This window comes from Etheostoma spectabile, chromosome 17 (assembly GCF_008692095.1).
Source record: "Etheostoma spectabile isolate EspeVRDwgs_2016 chromosome 17, UIUC_Espe_1.0, whole genome shotgun sequence".
Taxonomy (NCBI): domain Eukaryota; kingdom Metazoa; phylum Chordata; class Actinopteri; order Perciformes; family Percidae; genus Etheostoma; species Etheostoma spectabile.
This window is the reverse complement of record NC_045749.1, coordinates 3809585-3823653: the sequence shown is the minus strand read 5'-3', so window position 1 is coordinate 3823653 and position 14069 is coordinate 3809585. Positions and strand designations below refer to the sequence as shown.

At 42.0% G+C, this 14069-nt stretch overlaps 1 protein-coding gene across 5 annotated transcripts in view; it reads left to right on the top strand.

The window, feature by feature from the left end:
• wipf1b (WAS/WASL interacting protein family, member 1b) overlaps nt 1-12252 on the top strand; it is a 37975-nt gene extending 25723 nt beyond the window's left edge. For all 5 annotated transcript variants that reach the window (XM_032541271.1, XM_032541274.1, XM_032541272.1 and 2 more), the window contains 8 exons: nt 4876-4978; nt 5831-5960; nt 6302-6493; nt 6877-7600; nt 8110-8210; nt 8404-8631; nt 9580-9693; nt 10525-12252. In XM_032541271.1, coding sequence (XP_032397162.1) covers nt 4919-4978; nt 5831-5960; nt 6302-6493; nt 6877-7600; nt 8110-8210; nt 8404-8631; nt 9580-9693; nt 10525-10577 — 1602 coding nt within the window. In that variant the 5' untranslated portion in view covers nt 4876-4918 and the 3' untranslated portion in view covers nt 10578-12252. The remainder of the gene's footprint in view (nt 1-4875; nt 4979-5830; nt 5961-6301; nt 6494-6876; nt 7601-8109; nt 8211-8403; nt 8632-9579; nt 9694-10524) is intronic.
• Nucleotides 12253-14069: the final 1817 nt, after the last annotated feature.

Genomic DNA, 14069 nt, shown 5'->3' with positions numbered 1-14069 from the left:
TGTATGTGCATGTGTTTAGTACCAGTATATATGTATGTGCAAGTGAAGTATTTAATTCTGGCCTAGGCGGCTTCTCATATTATAGCCTATAGAGTATGCTTATGTTTAATTGAAATATAATATTTAAAAACTTTAATTACAGGGCCCATGTATTATTAAATTACTTATTATTTTGTTCATGATTTTTGTAAATGAGACTTTAATCTTCAGTCTTGTTGTTTCAATCCTCACTGATATGTCCATATTAATGGTTAGTGTAATGGATATAAGGTTGTTTAACTCGACAGCATCACAGAGGTAGCAGCATCACATAAGTTCACATTGATACCTACATAAGTTCCCATATATATAGAATTTCAGCTAAAAATATTATATATGGGTTATATTGGCACTTTTTAAGACTACTACTTAAAGCCATGCTTGTGGCTCTGTGTGCACAGCAGTGCCTTGAACTAAATCAGTAGCATGACAACGTGCTGACAATAAGAATGCTAACATGCTAATGTTTTGATACAAAAAGCCTACACTTTGGAGTATAGCATTAGAGGTGAATACAGCAGGTTGTAAGCAGTGAAAAGTAGAAACTAATGAAGAAAGAGAGACAATCTCAACGTCAGAAACAGTTGAGATTAGATGACAATGAAAGGTCACAGGTGGAAACTGGCAGAGACTGAGAAAAGGTGGCTGATGGGGGATGCAAGGATGAATACCTAGACGGTGTACACAAAACGGTATTTTTAAATAGATGAAGAGAGCAAGCACAAGGAGGAAGGAATAGAAAGGCGATAAACAAATGAAGGGTGAAGGAGAACAAGCACAAGAGAGCAAGCACAAGGAGGAAGGAATAGAAAGGCGATAACAACATGAAGGGTGAAGGCGAAGGGGGGGGGGGGTGGGATGCACGGTTGAGAGAAAGAAAGTGAGAGGGAGGAGGATGATGTCAAAATGATGCGCAGCTCAGATGTAGAGGTATTATCATCCTGGCAGCCGGATGACTGCGGTGCTGGAGCAGCGTGGCGACTTCCTGTTTGTCAGCAGCATACAGGAAGTAAGAGGCCCTTAGAGGAGTGTGTGTGTGTGTGTGTGTGTGTGTGTGTGTGTGTGTGGGTGTGTGGGTGTGTGGGTGTGTGGGTGTGTGAGAGAGTCTTTAATATGCTTCATAAACATTACATGGCATTTTACATGAACTAACCTCTGTGATCTTGGTGCAGTTAGTTCTTGTCCCCAAAGAGAGAACGGGGTTGGTGAATTAGAGGTGGGAATCTGGTCTGACGATACAATAACATCATGATACTTATGTTACAATACAATATTATTGCTATTTTAAACATATTGCAATATTCTGCGATATATTGCAATTCATTACCTTTTTCCAACTTCAATTTTTTTCCAATTTCAAATGATGTCCCCAAAAGGAAACATTGTCAACATCTGTTTTATCTAAAAAGATACATTTCTCTGGTTATTCATCTCACTTCAATTTTATTGATGCAAAATTGGATTGTCAAGCAGACAAACTGACCAACACATATAGTAAAACATCAATACTTGGTGTCTGTGTATTGGTACAGTATTGCCACGGAAAATATAGAAAATAATTTGCATCCAATTTTTTTCCCGCCCCTACAGTGAATGTTAAAGGAATGAAACTATTGGCCTGCAGGTGATTTGAAACAATTCTGATTAACAGGTTAGGTTTATCTTTACAATTATCAGTGAATAGTGTCAATGAATTTGGCTTTAACAATAAGCATGGCATTGTTGATATAATATACTGTATGTGTCTGTGCCAGTTACAGTAGTCACTAATCCACCAGGTGGGTGTGTTTCTTTGATGCTTTTTGATCTAAACCCTTTGGGGGTCGACTGAAAACTACCTGAATATCTACTCTTAATTCTTGAGTATTGGTTTGTGTACCAAACCCTGCAGGTGGGGAAGTGCTGTATCTTCTGATGTCAGTAATGGGGTTTAGCAGACTGTTTACCTTGTATATAGGTTCATTTGTTGGGCTGTTATATGCAGTTTTTTTTTTTTTAAGCCACACTCAATTTTGAAAGTGAATTCTGAGCTTCAACACAGAAGTTCTTTAAATAAGTCCAGAGTATATTTACATATATATTTTAGCAGAGTGCAACAAGTATATTAACGATACTTATTAACAATTATCAGAAAAGCACCAATTCCCAAGGGCATTAACACAAAAAAGTCAACTCAGCATCTTTCCTGCTCTGCACATTGTATGCAATAACATATATTATACGTATTTCATTGCCTGTAAGTATTTAAGTTTTTTGTTATTGCTCTGACTATACTGTATCTGTACTGTTAGTCCCTCCAGTGTTGTGTACACCGTGCAATATTGTAAGAAGCTGCAATTTTTATTTCTCCATGAATAATGGACAAATTGGAAGAAAACTTTGCCTGTTGTATCAACGACTGTTAATTTATTATATTTATATATAAAACAATGCACAAAAACAAGCCACAATTTCAACAGTGGAAAAGAGGCATACCATCTCTGACACTCCCCTATACATTTTCTGAAGGGTTGTTTTGAACCCTGAAGATGTGTCTAAGCTGTTACAGGAGCTAGAAAGTCCTGATTTGTTGCAGAGTGGAGGGATGATGAGCAACCACCATAGCTCAGCGTTATAATCTGTATTCAGCAAAACTGAATCAGAATCAGAAAAATATGTATTGTTAAGTAAGTAACACTTACAAGGAATTTGCTATGGTTGTTGGTAGAGATGTTCTGACACCAGTATGGATAATTGTGGGATGTGCAAAAGTTCAGGATATATAGTATGTACAGAGGCCAGGTGTATATAGTCCAGGGTGTAGGTTTAAGAGTGGAGTTCCGGGGCCTTGGTAGTAAGGGTTTTGGTCCTGTTGGACCTCAACCTCCTGCCAGAGGGGAGGGGTTCAAACAGTTTGTGTCTGGGGTGAGAGGGAATCGGCTACAATCCTTCCTGCCTGCCTCAGGGTCCTGGAGAAACGGGGGATTGCAGCCAGTCACCTTCTCAGCAGAGCAGATGATACTCTGCAGTCTGTCCTTGTCCTTGGCGTTGGCAGCAGCGTACCAGATGGTGATGGAGCAGGTGAGGATGGACTCAATGATTGCAGTATAGAAAGGCACCTAGTCTTTGGCAGGTTGCACTTCTTCAGCTGCCGCGAGAAGTTCATCCTCTGTGCTTTTTTAATGATGAGCGAGCTGATGTTCAGCTCCCCTGTGACTTCTGACTCTACATTTTACCCTGTACTAATGTCTTGCTGTTTTCTGTTGTTCTGGTCTCAAAACATCTTGCCAAAGGACTACAGTTGAAAATCAACCGTCTGGTTAACACTGGCACATTTACAGAAATGTTGTCTTTTATAAAAAGTGTTGACTTTGGAGTCACCCAGGGTGATGGGGAGGCGTGTGGGGCTGGGTCCACAACCATGCATTTAGCTCCAGGTTGTTCTGACTGCACCAGGTCACCATGTGGTCTATTGTCCACCGTCTATCGTGGTCTATCATGACTGGAGGTGCAGCTGTTGGTGTACAGGGTGAAGAGCAGAGGGGATAGGGCGCAACCTCGAGGGGAACCGGTAGTCTGGCCATCACCAGACCAAGCCAAGCTCAATAGATTAGAGATTGAGCATTGGTCTGGGGAGTTTGCTTTGTATTTTCTCTGCACAAGAAGTGTGACCAACCGGCAGCCGGTCTAGAGAACAGAGTCTAGAGAACCGGTGCTTATGGTCATAGAGTCAGAGACGTGTTTCCCCTGCTTCACACGCTGCTTCCTGTCAGACAGGAAGTGTGTGATCCACCTGCAGGTGGAGTCAGGCACGTGCAGCTGGGAGAGCTTGTCCTGCAGAAGGGTTGGGAGGATGGTGTTGAAGGCAGAGCTGAAGTCTACAAAAAGGCCGTATTGACTGTGTCGTCTACAGACCTGTTGGATTTGTAGGTGAATTTCAAGGGTCCAGGAGTGGGTAGGTGAGGGTTTGGGGGTGTGACAAAACAAGACGCTCAAAAGACTTAATAACCAGAGGTAAGGGCCACGGGTCATTCAGTCCTGTGATCCTTGTTTTCTTGGGGACCGGGATGATGGTGGAGGACTTGAGGCAGGCTGGTACGTGGCCTATCTACAGTGAGGTGTTAAAGGTGTCTGTGAACACTGAGACCGCTGATCAGTACAGGGCTTCAGGGTGGAAGGAGAGACAGAGTCTGGTCTGGCTGCTTTGTGGGGTTTTTGTTTTTTTAAACAGCCAACATGTATTTAAGGAAGTGAAATGAACAAGTATTACCACTGCTTCCTGTGAACAAAATGTGTCAACTTTGTATTTACTGAGAAAGATTCATGGTCACTTACACACAATGAGATTCATCTCGTAAGGAAATGCAGCTTAAAGAACTTTGTCAGTAACATATTTAGTGGAATTAACTAAATATGAGTTGCACACCACACAGCATGAGAACCACTGCAGGTTTTGCATGGGAAAGGTCCATCCGAGAATATTTTTGTCTGTCTGTCTGTACTGGAGGTGGAAGATAAGGGTACATTTTTGGTTTATGGGGACACCCTGAAACTGTCTCAACAAGGACCTCAGTCAGTACTGCATCTGCCAAAACATCTCACAATACCAATTTCTAATTTCAATTACTCTAGTTTAAGTGTATTGTATTGTGTTGCTACATAGCTGGCAGGTAGGGCTGTGCAAGAACAATTACACACTTGTTAATGATCCATTTGAATGTGTGTGTGTGTGTGTGTGTGTGTGTGTGTGTGTGTGTGTGTGTGTGTGTGTGTGTGTGTGTGTGTGTGTGTGTGTGTGTGTGTGTGTGTGTGTGTGTGTGTGTGTGTGTGTGTGTGTGTGTGTGATCTTTCCTCCAGGTTGCGGCATCCAGTGCAAATAGAGTAACGTGGAGAGAGGAAGATGCCAGGCCCTCCTCCCCCACCACCCCCAGGGCCTCCACCTCCTCCCACCTTTGCTGTTGTAAGTCATCCTAGCTTTCTGTCTGTCTGTCTGTCTTTCCGCCCCCAGACAGAGGCTGTCCTCTTGACCCTGCTCAGCAGAGACACCTTGTGGATAAATGATCTTATCACATATATTTACCTGTTTTGACGGTGGGATCTTAAAGTGCTTATATTATGTTTTTTGGCTTTTTCCCTTTCCTTTATTGTGTTATATATTTTTTTGTGTGCATATTATAGGTTTACAAAGTGAAAAAGCCCAAAATCCCCCCCCCCCAAATGGACTTACCATGTCCAACAGAAAACACTGTTCACAAACTGCTCCAAACAGGTCTATTGTAGTCCAGCCTTTTACTTCCGTGACAAACGTGCACCACTTTGTAACGCACGTTATAATGCTCGCCTAGCTGCTAGCGTGGCACGCCCTCATACGCTCATGCTTCTGACTGGCTAGTAGTCCTTACCTAGCTACTGCGCATGTGTGACTCAGAGCTGGAATAGAAGTGTGATGCCTCACTCTGTAGCTAAAACGGGGAGCTCAACACACAGGGTGAAAAGAGGAGTTGCAGCAATGTGCAGTATAACAAAAATATGGTGTTTTTTGATAATGAATTCATGTAAAACTCTTCTGATATAACCTCTAAATACAATTATGAACCTGAAAATGAGCATATTATGAGCACTTTTCCATTCTCTTCCTTCATTTGTCTTTCATTCATAGTTTTACCAACACACTCTATCATCCCTAACGATATTAGAGTTTGAATTGATTGAACACAGAAAGATCAAAAAAGTAATTATATATTTCCTTATTTCTGGGTGTTTTTTGCAACTATACGCTGTCATAGTGACTGTCTGTGTGTTTGTGTTTCAGGCCAACACAGAGAAGCCAAATCTGAAACGTTCAGAGCAGGTTGGAAGGAACGCTCTGTTGTCTGACATCTCTAAAGGCACCAGATTAAAAAAAGCTGTTACCAATGACCGCAGTGGACCTTTACTGGACAGTAAGTCAAGACCTCTTTAACAGCACTCATTATCTTTACTGAAAGGGAAAGTTAAGTTTGTAGCTAGGTAGGTCACACTTACTTAAAATACAGCAGGGAAGTAAAACAACAAGTCACTATGACACAGTACAACTCCAGACACAGACAATAGTTTACTGGAAAAACAATTCATGAAGGGATAGTTAAAGGACTAGCGGGACACAATGATTAATGCACCCCCATTGTCCTGGATGCCCAAATCACATCTTTATCCAAATGTACAGCAAGACAGAGTATATTAAATGTAGAAAATGTATCCTGTAAATGAACAGTTCATTCAACATTTTTGTTCATTCCCTTAGAACCCAAAGGAGGAGGCGGTGGAGGCGGTGGAGGCGGTGGAGGCGGTGGAGGCGGTGGAGGCGGTGGAGGCGGTGGAGGCGGTGGAGGCGGCGGAGGTGGAGGAGGAGGTGGTGGGGCTCCTGCTGGTTTAGGAGGCCTGTTTGCAGGAGGGATGCCAAAACTGAGATCTGCGGCAAACAGTGGTAAAAATGGTAAAGAAAAAATCCTTAAAAAGTTGTTTTCTCTTTGTGCCTGCGTGGGTTTCCACCAGGTGCTCCAGTTTCCTTCCACAGTCCAAAGATTGGTTGTGCAGGTTAGGTTATTTGGTGACTCTAAATGGCCCATAGGTGTGAATGGTTATCTGTCTCTGTGTGTCAACCCTGTGATTGACTGGCGACCTGTCCAGGGTGTCCCCCGGCTCTCGCGTAATGTCAGTTGTTAATGGTTCAATCCCCCTTTGTGACCCTCAATGATAAGTAGGTTTAGCTAATAGATGGGTGGATAATAATAATAATAATAATAATAATAATAATGATAAAACACAGAAAGCACACAGTTAATGACATGTTTAAAATATAATTTTTCTCTCATCCAGACTCAGGACCCAGCAGAGGACCCGTGTTCCCACCAGGAGGCCGGTCTTTTGGGCCCACCCCCTTCGGTGGTGGTGGAGGCTCCGCTGGCCCCCCTAAACTTCCAGGGGCCCCTGCTGCTGTCCGTAGCAACGTCCCTGATCTTCCCAAGGGCCGGCCAAGTTTCTCATCCAGACAAGACACTCCAGGAGGCCCCCCTCCTCCTGTACCCAACACACCTCGACCAAACCAGGGCTTCCAGCCTCGTGGGGGCCCACCTCCACCATCACTTCCTGGAGGACCCAGGCCCAGCCCGGCTTCCGGACCTCCCCCTCTTAGTTTTTCACCAGGGAGGCATGGAACTCTCCCTCCCCCACCAGGAGGCTCCGCAACTGGGCCAAGACCAGGATTCTCTGCACCTGTTCCTCCACCCCCAAACAGCAGCCGACCCTCCTTACCGCCCACTCCTGGAGGGAGGCCTCCACTTCCTGACGACCGGCCCCCCCCACCCCCAGCTCCTCTGGGGGGTCGTCGGCCATCTATGCCCCGCGACATGCCCCCTCTTCCTCCCTCTGTTAATTCCAAGCCTTCCTCCTCTGTCTCTTCCTCCCCTACCCCTCGTCCCTCAGTGGGTGGGGGGGCTCCTCCTCTCCCGCCAGGCCGACCAGGCCCCCCTCCTCTCCCGCCCTCCCCAGCTGGAGGGGATGACACCCCTCGTCTGCCCCAAAGAAACTTATCACTCAACAGGTACGGGTAAAGTTTTTTTTGCTCCTGCCGTTAAGAGATGAGTTGCATTAAAGCCAGGCATGTACGCAGCATTTCCCATCAGGCATCAGATGCTGAATGTTCTTGATAGCCAGATCTACTTTGGCGGCTGTGTCAGAGTTTGCATAGATCATTCAGTAGCTCTTATGTGTTGCTGCAGTTCACACAATGTGCAAACTTGTTCTTGTAGCTTTTCTAAAAAAGAAGAACAGTTCCCTTTGTAAAAAACCAAAGTTGTTTGGACACAGGTAAAATAAAGTTACTTTTTGGGGGGAGCTGCCCATTGTGGAGTTGAGGTAGGTGAGGTATGTTCCACCTCAAATTTCCTTCGGTATATTTGATTTTAAATATAACAGTTTGTTCTTCAAAGCTGTAATGACATTTGAAAAGCAACTGTACTATGAGTGGCTCTTTTATTAGTGATATTCTTTTTTTATATTGTTTTTTTACCACAAATATTGTATAGCACAAAGTTCTGTTTCTCTTGCCAGCCTTGGTCCAGCTCCACCACCTGGTCGGACAGGACCTCTCCCACCTCCACCAAACGAGAGACCGCCATCTCTTGGAAGGAACCCGTCCTCCACACGCACAGGTGAACAGCCTTGATTGATTAATTGAACTATGGGTTACCGCTGCATGCAAACCATATGAAAAAGATTTTTTTTTTTTTTTACGTTTACCAACCACTTCCGGATTCGCTCTAAATATTGCATGAGAAAGCAGGATCTAGGAGGTAGGAGGTAATTTAAATGATAACATTTCCATTTTTATTTCTATCTCCAAAGGACCTCTTCCTCCCCCTCCTCCCTCAGGTCGAAGTGTGGGAGGGGGCAGTGTGAGGTCGTCACCAGCTCCTTCTCCTATTGGTCGGCCAGGCCCGGAGCCCCCTCGTGGAGGACCCGGGGGTAGACCTCCCCTCCCTCCAGACAGGCCAGGTGTTGGAGGGGGCCCTCCTCCTCCTCCACCACCCATGGGTAACGGCTTCCAAAACTCTCACCACAACCAGATACAGGGTGAGTAAAATATTATAGCATTTGTGGGGGAATGAAGAGTACCCAATGTCATTTGTGGGACAAAAATGCCTTGTAAATACTGTATGACTGTGTGACATGGAGGACGAGGAGAATGCAGCAAAAGTACACATAAAGTACATTTACGAAAATAAAAACCATATAATTTAACCAAACAGGGGTCTAATATATAAATCCATGTTTCTGGTGGTAACTTTATATGAAGATAACACACTCTATGCCTTGTAAGAGGATTGAATAATGTTTTCATAGACTGTTCGGTCCCAGTCTCTAGAGGAGAAATCCGTTGCCCTCAGTGTTGTTTTTACCACATGAGTTCCAATGTGTTCAGCTATGGCAGAGAAACCCAGTGACTTCCCGTTGTGTTGTTTTTATCCCATTGAAGCAAGGGAGTAAGTTTGATTTGGAAGGCAGTACGGACAAGAAGTGACAATGGGTCCTAAAAGTCTTGCTCCAGAAAAATCTGACAGGTTTTAATCGTGTTTCCTGAAGTCACAATATTTTGTGACGTTGTAGTGCTTTAAAACAAAAAACAAAATTATTGTACAATTTTTTTTTTTTTTTTTAGTGTCAAACTTGGAAATTACTGACTGAAATCTGTAAATTTAGTAATACAAGTTGAAATTTTGGTTGAAATCAGGTACCACTTCTCATGTTGATACATTTGGGACTGATAAAGGCACAAAAAGAACAATTTTTGTTTATCTTACTTAATTTTCATTATTGTATTAAGTTTTCTTCAAATTGCCCTGCACCTGCTGGCTCCTGTGAATAACCATTATGTTGCTAATCTGTCTTTTGCATGATGTCAAAATCAGAACAATCCTGTTTAACATGACAAACATGATGGGCTGAGTGCTTGTATTATGGGAGTTTCTTTTCAGTTTGGTGGAGACGGACCCTCTGACCTTAATTTCTTTAAATTAACAGATGAGTGGGAGAGTCGGTTCACTTTCCATCCAGTGTCGGACCTTCCTCCACCTGAGCCCTATGTGCCCTTCCAGAAGACCTACCCCAGCAAGATTGGAAAGACTGACGGCAGAGGTCAGACCGAAACACACACTCTCTCTCACACACACACTCTCTCTCACACACACACACACACACACACACACACACACACACACACACACACACACACACACACACACACAAAACGTGTATCTCATATCTCCAACTTGTTTGCCATGAACAAAAATACAGAACCCGGATTTCAGCTTGACAACAGACACTGAGTTTTCTCAAGTAAAATTAGCCATAAAATCACAATTTCTTTGTTTAAATATGAAAATCTTTAATTATCTAGATTTGTTTATGAAAAAAGGGACGACGCACATTAATCAACATAAGTACAAATTCCAACATCTACAGTAAATGTGCCAGATTTAGCCATACGGGCTAATACATGTGCAGTCCCTAGCAGGTTGATAGCTTAAAACAATAGATACGCTACAACAATACAGTACACACACATAAAAAAAGAAATACATAGGCAAAGACAAGTACAATGACACAACCACTATTCCAGATCATGACAACTGGCATGTTGATGGCATGAGAAAAACATAACAAGCAACATACACAGTAGACACAGGTAAAAGTGCATAGACACACACATTAGATTGCACCAACAACACATAAGCACACACAGAGACACTACTATTGCAAGACACACAGTAAGACAAACACAGTATTCTGAAATATGCAGGTTTAAATTACTTAATACACACAACCAAATTGAAAAGTACTGTCTATGGTAAATACAGCCACAGTCCCAGTGGACTGGGACACAGTGCTACCTGGTGGAAGATTATTGAATCTACTCTGGGACGCTAAGGACAACATTAATTCCTCTATGTCTTTGCTTCTTTCCAGGACCTGGTAAAAAGGAGAGAGGAGCTCCCCCTCTTCCTCCTATACCCAGGTGAAGAAGAAGTGGCAGCAAACCCAACCCCTAGAAATACTTTTGCTGTTCCCCAACCTTCCTCCCTCGTTCTCTCTCTCGGTTGCTCTCTTTGTGCTTTTACCTGCGGCATGTGGTTTTATCTGTGGACTGCAAGATGTAAAATGGACCTGAAGTATGGTTGACCAAGTGAAAATACAAACTCACAAAGTGGAGTTTACATCATGTGCCTATGTAGCAGCAGACTGGCCGCGTTGAAAGACCAAAGCCTGTTTATACTCCAGCACACTCAGTTCAGAGAAAAATGTGTTTTACAGCCATGCTGTGGCTGTAAAAAAAAAAAATAATAATAATAAACACTTTCTGCTGGAGTTTGTCGACCTGATTGCTGTGAGACAGAGTTCACTTATGAGCAACAATATTTCCAAGAACCTCAATCCACATTGACTTTATTCCATTAACTAACCTTTTCATCCCTTGCTTATAGTGGTTGATACATTCCCTAGATTGCTTGCTAGATAATATATTTTACCAACCAGCTACACATTTAGAAGAGAATACACACTCTTACTTGACAAATAAACCAGCATGTAGCATGTGTGACTTCCCCAGCCTGTTTACCCAGCACAGACAGCATTAGATAAAGCTAAATGATCATGTTATTGCAATATTATTGTCAACATTGGAGTCCCAGGGTAACAGTGCAGGGCTACCAACCAACTAGACTGTGTTGACAAGCTGTTTGTCTCCTTTTGCTCCAGTGTTTCCCTTGTGCCTTTTTTTGTATTCAGGATTGTATCTTCAGGCTGCTTAAAAAAATTAAGGGAATTAGCCTTTTGTGCCTTAAATTATGTATGTATGTCTGTTAAGATGGATTGGATCACCTCTGCTGATAAGTAATGGAAAAACCGAAAACTTGATTGCCACAACATTTAGAAAACTTAGAATAGCAAAGTGTCTTAATTAAAACATCGACACATAGAAAGACATGGAACCAAACTAAAAATGGCCACAACCTGTTGCCATGGCTGCATAAAACTTCAGGGGAAATGCACGTGTTTAATTTGCCAAAGCCACACGTGCCTTTAAATTATGTATACTTACATCTTTTTGTTTCTGTTGGAACCACTGAACGGTACTTTTCATTTGATTGTTAAATGTTAACATGAGCATGCACTTAATGTTTTTGATTGAGATTTTTTTAAAGGACATTGTGTGGTGTGACGGCAGCATTGGTTTACAATATAAGTGATTCTGATTTTGCTCTTTTGTTAAAGTTGCATTGACTTACTATGAAGGACATGTATGTATCTGTATCAAGTGGTATTGAAGGACTGTAATATTTTAAGTTATGTTTCAGAACTGTGCAGTATTAATTTTTAGTTTTTTTGCTTCACCCAGCACTGCTCTGAATGGTCTTTTGTATGAGGGATGTATTATTCATGTGTTTGACCATCATGTGTTGGTTAAAGAAATATTTTCTTAAAGACAATCATATGGAAGTAAACCTATTCACATCAATAAATAAAATGCTTTATGTGCTTTACCTGGGGTGAAATGTACTTTTACAGGACGATACAGATAGTTGTGCACAAAAGATCACCGGCAAGCAGATACAGTGATTTATTATGTATTATCAGATTAAAAAAAATAATAATAATATAATATACATGTTTGTGCAATAAAGCTGGACAATACATCAATTCAACACTGTGTCATGATATATAGAACATTGAGGTATCATGTTATATCATATGATATAGCTTAAGATAAGATAGACTTTAATAATCTCACACTGGGGAAATCCGCTTGTTACAGCAGCTCAAAAATAAATTCACACACATCAGAATATCACAAATACACAATAAATAGACATGGGACAAATATACAAAAAGTATAAGATATAGAAAAAATAGAATAAGTTATAATAGTAATATGTGCACTATAAACAGACCTGTATACACAGATATACAGATGAGTAAGGTGCAGATGAATAGAAATGAGATTGCACAGTAGGAGGTGACACAGAGTAATAAATATATAAATATGCACAGTGCAGATTATTGTCAAGTGTGGCTCATGTTACAGAATATACTAATGGGTCTGACTGCTGCTGGAATAAAGGACCTGCAGTGGCACAACTTGCACTGAGGGTGTAGCAATCTGCTGCTGCTCAGGGAACTCACTCGTGTACTCGTTCAATCTCAACTGCTGTCATTTGTAAAACTTTCACTAGTCATTCCAATCATATTGTGACATTATTGTTTTTGAGGTATTACAGGGATTTTTTTCAATGCTAAACAACGGTGATCACAACTGAAGCCACCATGTGGCAGGAAGGCCCAATGATGGTTTGCTTCGCAACACATCACCCATTGGCCCATACAGCATAGAAAGACTTTCCTCGAACAGCTCTGCGCTGAGCTAGTGCCAGCAGAAGAAGGGGAACCTTAAACCCTTAAGTTATTTTGTGATAGTCTGCAATATTGTGGCTTTTCACCACTCTGCAGCAGTCACAGTGGTTTACAGCACATTGTAGATGTATGGTGTTGTATCTGCCTCCATATCCCCCCCTTCCTCAACCCAATAGAAGAGCTTTTTCTCTGCCTGGATGTGGATAGTGTATGATCACCACGCACATGACCAATTGTTGCTATTGGAAACTATGAGTGCTGGATGTGGGGACATGAGTCCAGAGGTCTGCCAGGGATGGATACGGCATTTCTGAAGGTTTTTCCCCAGGTGCATGGCAAGAGAGGACGTCAAATGTGATGTTGGTGAAAACTTGTGGCCTTCCAAAAAAGCCTTTCGGATCTTTTCCTGTATATACAGTACAGTATGTGTTCACTAACAAGAATAAAACAATACATCTGCTTAGGCTTTTATCTGAAATTGCAATCATCAGTGTGTGATATGCACCAGGCTGAAATACAAATTGTTTTCAATGTGTGGTTAACAGTTTAGACAGCAGTGTGTTAGCATTTGAACAAAGTGCTGTAAAGCCACAGAGTTGTGAAGGTTGTGGTTAAAGCCATGATGTAAGTGTGTAGAGTTTTGCAAACTGTGTTCAAGCAGTGAAAAACAAACTGGAGTTTGTCCACATGAACTGCTGCTGTGCAGACTGTGGTTAGAGTTTTCCACATGTGGCTCAAGTTGTGCACACTGTTGTTTATCAATTATAAAAACATTTATTTTGTCATTGTCATTCTTGGCATCTCCTGGCGGATGTACTGGTTTAGAATTCTCTTAGAGTTCTCTAAAGGTTGCAACGTTAGGGGAACGTTCCCTTAACGTTGCAACCTTTAGAGAACGATAGGGGAACGTTCCCTTAGCGTTACAACCTTTAGATAACGTTAGGGGAACGTTCGCTGTAACCATAAACAAACATCAACATTAAGAAAAGAGATTATATTCCCCTAACCTTTAAAAAAACTAACACCCATACCATTTGTGTGTATGTATGTACTGTAAATACACACACACGTACAAAAGTTATATTAGTAGGAATGAATGAACA